This window comes from Lithobates pipiens, unplaced genomic scaffold (genome assembly GCF_037356315.1).
Source record: "Lithobates pipiens isolate NorthernLeopardFrog02 unplaced genomic scaffold, aLitPip1_a1.2 Scaffold_23, whole genome shotgun sequence".
In the NCBI taxonomy this organism is placed as follows: domain Eukaryota; kingdom Metazoa; phylum Chordata; class Amphibia; order Anura; family Ranidae; genus Lithobates; species Lithobates pipiens.
The window spans coordinates 277,615,074-277,629,268 of record NW_027507785.1 but is presented as its reverse complement, the minus strand read 5'-3'; the positions used below and the strand labels follow the sequence as shown (position 1 = coordinate 277,629,268).

The window sequence follows — 14,195 nt, the reverse complement described above, 5'->3', positions numbered from 1 at the left end:
TGAGATAGCACTGATGGGTACTGATAGGCAGGCACTGAAAGGCAGCGTGGACTGGCATCACTGATGGGTACCACTTCTGGGGCTGCGCTAATCAGGGCAGTGTGAGGAAATGCCTCTGATTGGTTATCCTCACAAGCTGTCAGTGTGAGGAGAGGAATGCTGATAACTGGCATTTCATTGTTTATGTGATTTGACACAGCTGATCACATAGGTAAAGTGCTTTGCCATGGGCTCTTTACTGAGTCAGTGATGCGGCGTGTCCCAGGGACAGAGCCCACCACTTATTCCCCACGCCTGTGCAAGTGGGACGACATCATATGACGTTGTCCCAGAACAAGAGAACCACCTTGCGCCCATAATTTCACAATACAGTGGGCGGGAGGTGGTAAATAATAGACTTTGGGGTTGATTTACTAAAACTGGAAAGTGCTAAATCTGGTTCAGCTCTGCATGGCAGTCAATCAGATTCTAATTTTAGCTTGTTCAATTAGGTTTTGACCAAAATTTCTATGCAGAGCTGCACCTGATTTTATTAAATTAGCCCCTTTGTCTGTTGAGATAAGTATCTTTAGTTTTTAATCATCAATAATAATGGACAAATAAACACAAAATCTGATTAGGAGTAGGTAGCTTTTAATTAAAATGGTACATTGGTTCCAGTGTATAAAAGACTTACTTAACCACGATTACCACAATGTAGCTATGGCTATACCGTCCTCCAATATATGTCAGAGATTTAGGCCACATATTATTACTCAATGCATTGTATAGTCAGTTACATGACATTCAGTGCAATTCATTTAAACTGTAACATAGAAATTCATTGTACCTGCAAAGAAAAACAAAATGTGCAACATTTTTATCTGCTTTAAAGCAAACCTTAATTCGCTTTTTTAACTTAAGTTGCTTACTAGTACCTCCTCCTTTCCTTATTTGCAAGGAAAACATTTTTTTTTGAGGGGCGGGGGGTGGGAGAGCTAGATGATACCTATTTTCAACAGAGCTTTTCCAGTGCTTCCACACCTAGATGAAAATTACATTCTTACCACCCAAAGCCACCTGGGATAGCCTCATCACACATCCCAGGAGGTTTCGGAGCTGTGCAGAACCCACTATGCATGCACTGTGTAGTGTCATTAGGAGTCTGGCTGCTAGGATCCAGGAAAGACAGCTGGCCTTTTAATGATGCCACCAGAAGATTGTGGCATGGCACTCGGCGTGCAATGATGGGACAATACTTGATTCACTGGGTGGACGAGTATGTTATTTTAGCTCAATCCATCTGACCAGGTAAAAAAGTGGTTAACATTAAAATGAAGAGGTGAAGTTACTGTTTAATCTCCAAACCTTTTATAAAACAGTTGAATTCACCTCACTCCCTGTGCTTGGGGCTCTGATCACAGAAGAGATTCCCTAGGTGTTGATGTGGTGCTTCCTTCCAACTGCAGTAAACTTATGTTATGTACACACGATAGGATTTTCCGACAACAAAACCGTGGATTTTTTTCTGAAGGATGTTGGCTCAAACTTGTCTTGCATACACACGGTCACACAAATGTTGTCGGAAATTCCGAATTTTAAGAACGCGGTGATGTACAACATGTAAGACGAGCCGAGAAAAATTAAGTTCAATAGCCAGTGGGGCTCTTCTGCTTGATTTCAAGCATGCGTGGACTTTTGTGCATCGGAATTATGTACACACGCTTGGAATTTCCGACAAGTCTTGTTGTCGGAAAATTTGAGAACCTGCTCTCAAACATTTGTTGGCGGAAATTCCGTCAACAAATGTTCCATGGAGCATACACACGGTCGGACTTTCCAACTACAAGCTCACATCGAACATTTGTTGTTGGAAAATCCTATCGTGTGTACAGGGCATTACTCTACTATCAGAATCAATTCTGATAAATAGGCACTCAAGGCTTGTTCCGAACGTTGCATGCAACCTTTAGATTGCTACACTGAACAGCATTGCCTTACAAACGTGTACTCCACAATTTGATTTAATAGGTCCTAATAGATCAGGCATTTGGGGGGGGGGGATGCTTGGCAGTGAGAACTATGTGTCACCCCATTTAACCTCCTGTATGAACAGGGTGTATGGAAAATACAAAAAGAGTGAAGTTTGCATTGCATTGATGGAGGTCACCAGGACAGGACAGGAAGTGAGAACGACAGTCCACAAAAATTTTACAAATGAGAAGAGAGGAGTTTTGGTTGGAGCTACACAGAACAGAAAACTGAAGATAGGTAGTAAAAAGATAATTTTCAAAAATGCCCTTAGCTGCAGAGATAGTGTACAAAATGTGTGTGTATATATATATATATATATATATATATATATATATATATATATATATATATATACACACACACACACACATAGTAAGTTATCTCCTTTTTCATATACTGTTACATACTGTAATGTGGTTGAGGATGTTCTTAGTGGGTCTTTTAGGCATAGTGTTTTATTAAAAAAAAAAAAAAAAAGAGATTACTCCTTTTATAGTCTATTCGCATAGATAATCTAGCAATATAGTAGTGTTTTCCCTTCTGCTGCTTCTGAGCAATTCCCAGTTTTCACCCAGAATATTGCATAACAAAAATAGAGCCACCAATAAATATTTTAGACAGTAACAAAAAAAAAAAAAGGAGAAGAAGGAAAGATTTTTACAAAGCAGTTTATGAGGCACAGCTGACATCTAGTGTCCAATTCACCAATCCAGTATAAGCGTCCAGCTCTACTCTCCATAAACAAAATAGGTCCAGGACAACTGTAAAACAGGAACAGGGAATTAAAAATATTATACAATTTCAGTTTAGCAAATGGAATTACATATTTGTAATCTGGAGTATATTTGGCCAAACTCTGTGCATGGATAGAATGGACAGGATTATATTTAATTTAGAAAAAATCATATACTAGCACTCAGGGCTCAAGTCCTGCGGGAACGCATGGGAACGGAGTTCCTGTACTTTTTCCACAACAGGAACTCAGTTCCCGTTAGCAAGACTTTGAAGTATGCGAGCTGTGTGGCAGGTGCTACACCAGCAGTTGCCAACAGAGCTCGCAATAATAAGTGCTGCACACCTGACCATTCAGGCATTGCCAGTAGGGGGCCCCATGACAGTTTCCGCTTCGATCTACCTGTCAATCCCAGCTAGCTGATGGGTAAATCAGGTCTAGGTCTAGCTGACGGGTAGATCAGCTATTCTGCTCATGGGACATGCAGGGAGAGAGCTAAGCTGAGGGGGAGGAACATCAGTTTGGGGTGGTAAGCTGAGCACAATACCTGGCAAAGTTTAATGCCCGGAGGGAAGTTTATGTGGAAATATGTGAAGGGTTGGAATAGCAGCGAGCGTGTGTTGGAGCCCTGCAGAGTTTGCAGCCCCCCCCCCCCCCCAAGCTAACATACATCTCCTAAGCAGGAACACATCACTATCTCCCCAAGCATTCTGTCCAGATAACGTGCAGTTAATTTATGACTTTTTCGTTTAACCCTGTGTTATCCAAACTCTGTTCAATGAAAAATGTAAACTCACTACATAAACACTCTATATACAAAATAAAATTCCCCAATAAAGATCAGAACATGATGTTCACATTTGCATGGAAGCACAATTGAATGAATGCTGATTGTTCAGAGAATTACCGTATTTATGTTTATTGAGCATTGTTTTTTTTTTATGTACTAACAGTTAAGCTTCATACACACAATATGAAAATTGGATGAAAAATACCACTTTTGAAGTGTTCGTGCATATGAGCGTATCATTTTTTTTTTTTTTTTTGGGGGGGGAGTGGATCTTGGGTGGGAGTTCCCACACTTTTTTCCCCAGGACTTGACCCCTGCTAGCTCTGCCGTATACAAGGATATAGCCATGCACAGCCATTCATTAATCAGAGGCTGCAGTAAATACAGCTACAGTTATGCTGAACAGGCTCAGTTGGCCCCTGTGCAAGAGCCCATATACACAAAGCAAAAGTGCACTGCATTGTTTTGACAACCATCACAGGGAAGAGCGTGAGCGTTTACAACTGGCTGATGTGCCACACATTGGGGTTTATTTACTAAAAGCAAATCCACTTTGCACTACAAGTGCACTTGAAAGAGCAGCTGCTGTAGATCCGAAAGGGACATGTAAGGAAAATAAAAAACAGCATTTTTGCTTGTACATGACTGGATGATAAAATCAGCAGAGCTTCCCCTCATTTCAGATCCTCCCCTCAGATTTACAGCAACTGCACTTCCAAGTGCACTTGTAGTGCAAAGTGGATTTGCCTTTAGTAAATCAACCCCATAGTTTCCAGAGGTTGCTTAAGCCTGCTTCTAATTGCCTTCTCTACAGTCAGCATATTGAGAGAAAGTTGTTAAACCTGTTTGACCTGTTTCCAATGCTCATACTGGCTTGTGATACTAAACAGTAAACGCACAAGGTTTAATTTCTATTGTCCCTTCTATTTCTGTATATGAATTATGGCACTGCAATTATTTTAATTAAAAAAAAATTCCAAGTACCTTTTTCCTAATCAATATACAGCTGTCACATGGCCCAGCTCTCTCCCAGCCTGTCTGCAGGAAAACACATAAACAGAAGGAGCTTCTAGTCCTCTGCTGCTGGCCACATGTTAAAAAAAAAAGCCATTGTATTAAAGAGTAAAAATAATTAATCAATAAACTATTTTAAATTGGTATACAAATAAACATTTGAAATCAAATCTTTTTTGTTTTGTGAAAATAACATGGTGTGTGCGGATTTCTGCTAGTCACAGGCTGTGTCACTTCCCTCCAGCCTGTGTCTTAGAATAAGAGGGAGCTGAAGCCTCCATCAATCTATATGTAATATCCCACCCCCATTGTATGGGCATGGAGGAGGAGGGAGGGAGTGGGCTGTCATTTACCATAGATTACGCCCACATGTGCGACTCTATAGTCACATGGATTACTCAGATGTGATAGGGAGGAAATGCTCCGCATAAAAACTCACTAAAAACTGAGCATGTGCAGAGAGCATGTGCCAACACTGCTCTGCAAAATCCCTAGCTGAATTGGGGACATGAACAGAAGGTAGAGACAGAGAACAGCAGGAACAATGAGGTGTTTTGCGTAATACAGAAAACGAATCTCCTAGTGACTGAGTGAGTATGAAGAGCATGTAATACACCATTTATTGATAGTGCTGGCTGTTAGAATACAATAACCCGCAGCAGAAGATTCATCTATCCACACTGTTATGTATATACATCTAAGGCAAACTTAAGCATGTGTCTATAGCACTCTTTGAAAAAACAGTATATACTTTTTTGTTTATACATACTTATTTGCCCAATAAAGCACACTTTTGCTTTGAATTTATAGCCTTTGTATTCTCCAATTACTATTAAAAGCTGCTATAGAAGAGAGTTATTGTGATGGCAATCTACTTAAGCTGTGGTCAGACTTTCTTGAGTGCATCCTATTGTGTGACAAAGTGATCTGTTTGGAAGCAGTTCCATTTCTATCATTGTGCCACCTGAGAAGGCACTAAAAAGATGTCACCTATGATCTCATCAGCCACTTTACAGCACACAGATAAAATGTTTCATCCCTGCTCACTTCTCCTAAGGCTTCTACAAACAAACAGCTCAATAAAAGCAAGTAATGCTTGCAATTATGAGGTGGAGAGGTTGTGGTGCACAACGGGTTTTCCTTTGTATTTGCCGCTCTTGTTACCAGCTGTACTGCCCGGCATGGCAGTTTTTTTTTTCTTTCTGCCTTAGTTTTTGTTGTAAAAATTTACAACAAAAAAAACTTTCAAAAATAAAATTCTAATAAAAAAACAAAAACAAAAGTAATGCTTGCAATTACTGGCTCATTTCTAATGTATTAGCGGACAAAAAGGCAAACCTCGGAGGGGTATTTCACACCAACATATTCCAAAACATGAGGATCGTTAGAGAAGACAAAAGGATCCAAAAATTTCTAAAGTAAAAGAGAGACAGGTCCTGGCACTCATGTGACACTTGAGAGAACAACCAGATATCTGCCTGCCATTGTGCTCATAAAGATATCTGTAGACAACCTTGGGCAATTCATAGTTGCATGCGATTTTGGCTGCAGGAAAGAAAATTGCTCAATTCCCTCATCAATACAGTCAGCATTCCCAGCTGGTGGTACTGAAGTGGATTGGTGGATAGACTTCAGTACAACCAGCCTGCCCATACATGGATTGAATCTCGGCGGGTCCAGCTGAGATTTGATCCATCTATGTCTGGCTTTAGTGTTCACAAGATAACATCACAAAAAGAAAAGAAAAAAATATTGATGTGCACACCCAGGGGTTTTCACCCTTATTCCAATTTATTAAAAGTAGTAAACTAGCATTACAAAAATCTCTCCAAAAAATCTTCTAACCTCCCCCACAATGCCTCACCGCCCCCCCCCCCCCCAAAGAGAATAAGACACCCCTCCCTCCTAAATGGCAGGGACCCACTATAACAAACCCAACCCCCACTTCCCCTTCAGAAAAAGGGATCAATATTCACCTCCCCTTTGGAGCTGGAACCAAGAACTGTATACGCCCCCTATAAAAACAAGATGGTAATACCTGTATGCAAATTACCCAGAGATGTAATCAAGCCAGGCAGCTCCCAGTGCCCTGAATGAGAGGCTCCACACCTTAAAGCCACATTGGGCAAATTCAGTAGCCTAACCTATACAGGAGGCACTGAAAGACTGTATGACTGCTGGGTAAAACTCGTAAGAGAATACCTAATAGTGTGACAGTGCCCAACCACAAAAGGACTAATAATGGAATGGTCAGTGATCCTGTCAGGAAGAATGCATTGAGGGATAGAAGTTGAAGCTGACAGTTCAGGGATGAATGAAGTCTCTATATGAGATAAGGGTGCTCTGTTTGATCATACCATTGGTTGCCACCCAGGTGCCATTTAGGAGGGAGAGGTGTCTTATACACTTGGGGAGGGGGGCATTGATGATTTTTGAAGAGATTTTTGTAATGCCGTTTTACTACTTTTAATAAATTGGAACGAGGAGAAAACCCCTGGGTGTGCACATCAATATCTTTTCTTTTTTTGTGATGTTATGCTTCTTGTGAACACACCCTACCATTATATATGGAGGCACCCTCATGCTTAGTAATTTATCAGGCTGCTAGGTTGTATTTTTGTTTTCTTTTTTTCATAAGTCCACAAGATAAGGGAGAATAATCCCTATAAAGAAGTCACTGTGTCATGTGTACGAAACACGTCAGAGCAGAGCCACGTGATGTCAGCACGCCCGACAGAAGGCAAGGGGCCATTGTATATTCTCCACTGGATGAATATTTTCATGTAAAAGGATATTTCTGGATATTGTGAAACCTGTCTGCTGTATTCAGTGCACTGAATTGGAGAGTGCACTCTCCTTGTAAATACTTTACAACTGTATTTAAAATAAAGCAGTTCTTTATTTTGATATACTACACCATGATGGTTTTTATTGGTTCTATCCCTGGCTAAGCTTTGGAGACTACGAGTGAGAAGTTTCATGTAACCTAAACCTCAGGTCAGTTAACTATCTCCTGGAGTGTTTCTGCAATGATTACACCCCAGTGAACTGGGAAGGCTTGTGATGACCTTCCTTATATGGGGGTCGCCAGATGCAGTAGAGAGGCCGCTTGAATAGGTGGAGGAGCACGGAGGTAATCACTATTAGGCACTTCACTCTAATGCCGCGTACACACGACCGGACTTTTTGACAGCAATGGTCCGACGGAACGAGTCCATCGGACAATTCGATCTTGTGTGGGCTCCATCGGACCTTTGCTTGTCAAAAATCCAGCAGACTTTAGAATCGGAACATGTTTTAAATTTTTCCACCAGAAATCCGCCGGACCGAGAAATCCATTCGTGTGTATGCTAGTCCGACGGACAAAAACCGACGCTAGGGCAGCTATTGGCTACTGGCTATGAACTTCCTTATTCTAGTCCAGTCGTACATCATCACGTTCGAATCTGTCGGACTTTGGTGTGATTGTGTGTGGCCAAGTCCGTTCATTCGGAAAGTCCGTCGAAACTCCACCAAAAGTCCATTGGAAAGACCGTTGGACCTAGTCCCTCGAAAAGTCCGGTCGTGTGTACGTGGCATAAGAGATTGCGTGTGTGTGTGTGTGTGTATATTGAACATAGTGAAACAGAAGATTATACCAGGAGTGGACTGCGATTTGCCATAGCATCACGTGGATGTTAATAGAGTGCACAGAGGTTGACTATGAGATATATGCACTCTTTTTGTATATGTATGCACTTATTAATTGTAATATATTTTTGTATGTGTTGAGGTATAGATTTGCACTATACTGATAATAAGTACATCAATAATTGTTTGGTTGCGCTACACTTTTTTTTTGTTTCAGCTGACAGACAATTATGCAAAGAGAGTAATAGGTCTCATGCCACCTTTACAGACCAAAACTTAAGACAAAAATGCCCTATGGTATGGATGGCCTTGTCTGTGACTTTCATAGCAGTGAAACTTATAAAAAAAAAAAGAAACCTTTTCCTCTCTTAACTGTCATTGCCTGTTAACATTTCCATGTAGCCTGTGGATGAGACCTATTAGCTACGACAAGAGGAGTGACCATATTGGTGCCTATTAGAGATTCTTAGACCCCATTACCAGTAAGAATTTTGTTACGGAAAATGTTTTTATCGCTTTTCTGAAATTTGATTGCAATTATGGTTTGTAATCAGTTTAGAAACAAATAGTGCTTTGTGATTTTTTTTTTTTTATTAGACAGAACCATTACCTCTTATCAATGACTCTGCACTTCACCAGTTGTTGTGCCGATTATAGACGTGACAGGGTGCGCAGTGAGATCAATTTGTGGTTGATCAAAGAAATATTCCTTTAAATAGGAAGAAAAAAAATAGAAATTACACTTTTCATACAAAAATGGCTCCAGCATTGGTGATATTTTAGAATTTATAAATCATTTTCACAGCGATATTTACAATCTGGTTAGCAGTGGTTCCATCTGCAAAACCCCACCCCAAGAGAGTTCTACTTTATAAGAGTGGCTCTGTGTTATCTGTGTGATCCTATCTGGTTTCCTTGCACAGAATTATTTTCAAAGTTTGTTTGAATTCTACAAGGTTATGATTGCTGGTCTTTTCTAAAGAAAGAACCTATTGAATGTTTGGCAGTAGAATTCCTAACAATGAACAAGTCATAGGTTCTGCACCAAACCAACTGTTTCTAAATCCCAACACTGTGTTGTAACCTAAACCTGGCAAAGTGTGGTAATAAAAAAGAAGAATGAATATTATTTCAACTAGCCAGCTGGTGGAGTTCTAACCCCCCTTTGATTGGCAAAGTATTGCAGAATTCCTGTGTGTTCTGAAAGAAGCCCATTGTTTAAATAACTGAATGTGGCTTGGTTCACAATAGCACTATTTCAGAAGTGACTTGAATTTCACAGAATTTCAAGACATGGGAAAATCACATCAATGAGACTCTGTGCGGTTCGATATTGGAAAAGGTTCCTGTGCTATTTTGATGACATTTACAGTGAAATTTGGCTCCATAGAATTTGAGATGCACTACATAATTGCACTGAAAATTGCATCAAAATCTCCTCGCAGTAGTGCGATTTGAGCCTTAGTCATCAGACATCAGTGATTCATCCCGTATCAGATGGCAAAGTCAAAGGTTTAATTCAGGGTACAGGAACTTCAAAGCAAACTTGTGCAAAAAGCATGCAGATAGATGGAGTGAGCATAGATATTACTTTATCAGTGTGCTGATTCTCCCATCACCATCAACCAACGGGCAGAAAGGAGAGCTGTGAAAAGTGAAAGTGAAATTATGGCAGAGAAAGATTAGGTCCCCTTCCAACTGGTTATTTAGCTGTTAGCAGCTATGCTTATCTAGAAGCTGAACTCCAGGCTACCTGTTCACCATGGCAGGCAGTATGACCTCAGAATGAGTTTTCTACACAGCAACAGAATTTAGCAAAAAAAAATGGAAAAAAAGTTTGAAAAAAAATGTGGGTGGAAATTATAACAATATCATGCTACAGCTGTTTTATAGGTCCCAATAAATGGACTAGGGTTGGAGAGTCACACACCTGCCTATTATGCCTCTGCATAATCATGCATCATCCTTCCCTTGCATCTAATTCAGCTCTTTTGCCTTAGAACAGTATGGTGTTATCTTACCCCACAACCAACTGCCAGCAGAATATGAAGCACCATTATCGCCACTAGAGTGGAGATGGCAACTTTCCTGTTATCTTCCCGTACAGCTGGCCAAAATGTGAGCATGAGCACAGCTCCAGACAAAGACATGGCTAAAGACATGAGGACCCAGCGCAGGATTTCTGAGTGAATGATCCACAGGACCTGTAAAGAGAAAGCAATTCGAACAGAGAATGACATGAAGTGGGAAACACAGAACACAGGCTTTTATATATCACAGCTTAATGAGATTTAGTAATATGGATATATGAATACAAGTCCTAGCTCATTATTGGGCATTTGCCGATTTTCTAGTTGGTCAACTGAAAACTCTAGCTTGATCAGCTATATAAAAAGGACTAATCTCAACTGTAGGGCAAACAGAGATACAAAAAACCCAATGACATCTTTATCTTTATGTTTTTATGTGCAGCCTTATGGATAAAAACTGCACTAAAAATAAACCATAACATTTAGGCCTGATTCACACCTTTGCAAGTTGCACTTTGCATATTCCAGGTGCATTTTCCAATTTTCAATACACGTTTTTGATCCATTGAAGTCTATGGAACCAAAAACCAGAAAAAAGTCCCTGGCCCTTTCCATAAAAGCACAGATGTGAACTACATCCATAGATAACCATGTTAAATGGACTGCAGTGTGTTTCTGCAAAACTGAAAAAAATGCATAGGTGTAAACCAGGCCTAAGGGCTCGATCACACAATTCAGCATGAAAACCGATAGGTAAACTGAGCAGATTTCACTTGCAGATACATCAGTTTTCATACATGTTCCATTCAGTTTTTATGCGCCCTGTTCACATCAATGTTGATGTCACGTCAGTTTTGTTTCCATTGCAGATTCCTGCTCATAAAAAATCTGCACGTTGTGGTATGAATAGGGCACATAATGAATGCCCTTGCAGAACACATGCAGAAAAACGGTCACGTCTGCACCATGGTGTGAACGAGGCCTTATACAAGGCACAAAGCCTATCTACCTACACAATACTCCATTTTTCATCCAGGCATTGTTGCACTGTTCCAGTCCACCCTTCTGATTTTTTATGTTAGCCTTACGATTTATTTCAGGTTTCAGGTATAGCGCCATCAATTTACGTAGTGCTTTACATATACAGTGCCTTGCGAAAGTATTCGGCCCCCTTGAACTTTTCAACCTTTTGCCGCATTTCAGGCTTCAAACATAAAGATATAAAATTTAATTTTTTTTGTGAAGAATCACCAACAAGTGGGACACAATTGTGAAGTGGAACGAAATCTATTGGATAATTTAAACTTTTTTACCAAATAAAAAACTGAAAAGTGGTGCGTGCAAAATTATTCAGCCCCTTTACTTTCAGTGCAGCAAACGCACTCCAGAAGTTCAGCGAGGATCTCTGAATGATCCAATGTTGTCCTAAATGACTGATGGTGATAAATAGAATCCACCTGTGTGTAATCAAGTCTCTGTATAAATGCACCTGCTCTGTGATAGTCTCAGGGTTCTGTTGAAAGCGCAGAGAGCATCATGAAGACCAAGGAACACACCAGGCAGGTCCGTAATACTGTTGTGGAGAAGTTTAAAGCCGGATTTGGATACAAAAAGATTTCCCAAGCTTTAACCATCCCAAGGAGCACTGTGCAAGCGATCATTTTGAAATGGAAGGAGTATCAGACCACTGCAAATCTACCAAGACCTGGCCGTCCCTCTAAACTTTCAGCTCAGACAAGAAGACTGATCAGAGATGCAGCCAAGAGGCCCATGATCACTCTGGATGAACTGCAGAGAACTACAGCTGAGGTGGGAGAGTCTGTCCATAGGACAACAATCAGTCGTACACTGCACAAATCTGGCCTTTATGGAGGAGTGGCAAGAAGAAAGCCATTTCTCAAAGATATCCATAAAAAGTCTCGTCTAAAGTTTGCCACAAGCCACCTGGGAGACACACCAAACATGTGGAAGAAGGTGCTCTGGTCAGATGAAACCAAAATCAAACTTTTTGCCCACAATGCAAAACAATATATTTGGCGTCAAAGCCACACAGCTCACCACCCTCAACACACCATCCCCACTGTCAAACATGGTGGTGGCAGCATCATGGTTTGGGCCTGCTTTTCTTCAGCAGGGACAGGGAAGATGGTTAAAATTGAGGGCAAGATGGATGCATCCAAATACAGGACCATTCTGGATGAAAACCTGTTGGAGTCTGCAAAAGACCTGAAACTGGGACGGAGATTTATCTTCCAACAAGACAATGATCCCAAACATACAGCAAAATCTACAAAGGAATGGTTCAGAAATAAACATATCCAAATGTTAGAATGGCCAAGCCAAAGTCCAGACCTGAATCCAATCGAGAATCTGTGGAAAGAGCAGAAAACTGCTGTTCACAAACGCTCTCCATCCAACCTCACTGAGCTTGAGCTGTTTTGCAAGGAAGAATGGGCAAGAATTTCAGTCTCTCGATGTGCAAAACTGATAGAGACATACCCCAAGCGACTTGCAGCTATAATCGAAGAAAAAGGTGGCTCTACAAAGTATTAACGCAAGGGGGCCGAATAATTTTGCACGCCCCGCTTTTCATTTTTTTATTAGTTAAAAAAAAGTTTCAAAAATCCAATAGATTTCGTTCCACTTCACAACTGTGTTCCACTTGTTGGTGATTCTTCACAAAAAATAAAAATTTTATATCTTTATGTTTGAAGCCTGAAATGTGTCAAAAGGTTGAAAAGTTCAAGGGGGCCGAATACTTTCGCAAGGCACTGTACATTGTACATTCACAAAAGTAACTGCCCTCAAGGAGCTTACAGTCTAATATCCCGAACCCACATTCATACATACACATACCAGGGCCGATTTGAACTCGATCCAAATAACCTACCAGCATGTTTTTAGACTGTAGGAGGAAATCGGATTACCAGGAGGAAACCCATGCAGGCAGAGAACATGCAAACTCCAGGCAAGTAGAATTGCGGTTGTGATTCGAACCAGCGACCCTTTTGCTGCTAGGCTAAAGTGATAACCACTACGCCACTGTTATGATATAAAACAAGAGAACTTTCCCTAATTCGCTCACTGCAAACTCCTTGCTATTTTTTGTATACAGAAGCCATTTGTTAAAATATCAGAACTAAGAGATTTTTCAAGTTCCAATCTGTCTTAAAAAGTTTAAGTGTGACTGATGACACAGGAAGTAGAGAGGAAGATGGAGTAGCAAAGAATTTAGGAAGTACAACTGTCGGGACTCTGTGAAGTGCTCAAGGGATTTTTTCTACAGTGCAATACTCAAGATTAAAGTGATTATAAAAGGTTTTTTTTTTTAAATAAATAATTTATTTTTTCTAATTAACTGCTCTGTGCAAGGCTTTTGCACAGAGCAGCCCCGATCCTCCTCTTCGGGGGTGCCCCGCATGCACTCCTGGCTCCTCCTCTTCATTGAGTGCCCCCCACGGAAAGCCGCTTTCCATGGGAGCACCCGTGCCTGCTGCTGTATCCATTGACACAGACAGTGGGACTCGGCCCTGCCCCCTGCTCCCATGTCACTGGATTTGATTGAGAGCAGCAGGAGCCAATGGCTTCTGCTGCTGTCAATCTGCCCAATGAGGACAGAGACAGCGCCTGGAGCCATTGGGCTTGTGCACATCGCTGGATCGGATCAGGCTCAGGTAAGGAAAAAGGGGGCTCTGGGGGAAGCTGCAGCAAAGAAGATTTTTCACCTTAATGCATTAAGGTGAAAAGCCTCAAGACTCTACAATAAATTGAAGGCAAACTGAGTGGGTATAGAAATGTATTCTTTCATCTCTTGGTATTAAAAAGAAAGATTTTCCTGAGAATGAACCTTAGAGAAAAACCTTACCATCATTGGGTTATATCTCACTCAGAGGCAATAAATATCTTGCTCTTCTGCTGAGTCACTTTTATTGCTTTGTTTCAAATTTCTCTTTATTTATATTATAAAACATACATTCAAAATTTT

At 40.7% G+C, this 14,195-nt stretch overlaps 1 protein-coding gene across 8 annotated transcripts in view; it reads right to left on the bottom strand.

Moving 5' to 3' along the window:
• Nucleotides 1-616: 616 nt before the first annotated feature.
• The window catches only part of YIPF1 (Yip1 domain family member 1), a 103,486-nt gene continuing 89,907 nt past the window's right edge, over nucleotides 617-14,195 (bottom strand). For all 8 annotated transcript variants that reach the window (XM_077453293.1, XM_077453296.1, XM_077453297.1 and 5 more), the window contains 3 exons: nucleotides 10,202-10,384; nucleotides 8,791-8,889; nucleotides 617-2,774 (listed from right to left, as the gene is read on the bottom strand). In XM_077453293.1, coding sequence (XP_077309419.1) covers nucleotides 8,797-8,889; nucleotides 10,202-10,384 — 276 coding nt within the window. In that variant the 3' untranslated portion in view covers nucleotides 617-2,774; nucleotides 8,791-8,796. The remainder of the gene's footprint in view (nucleotides 2,775-8,790; nucleotides 8,890-10,201; nucleotides 10,385-14,195) is intronic.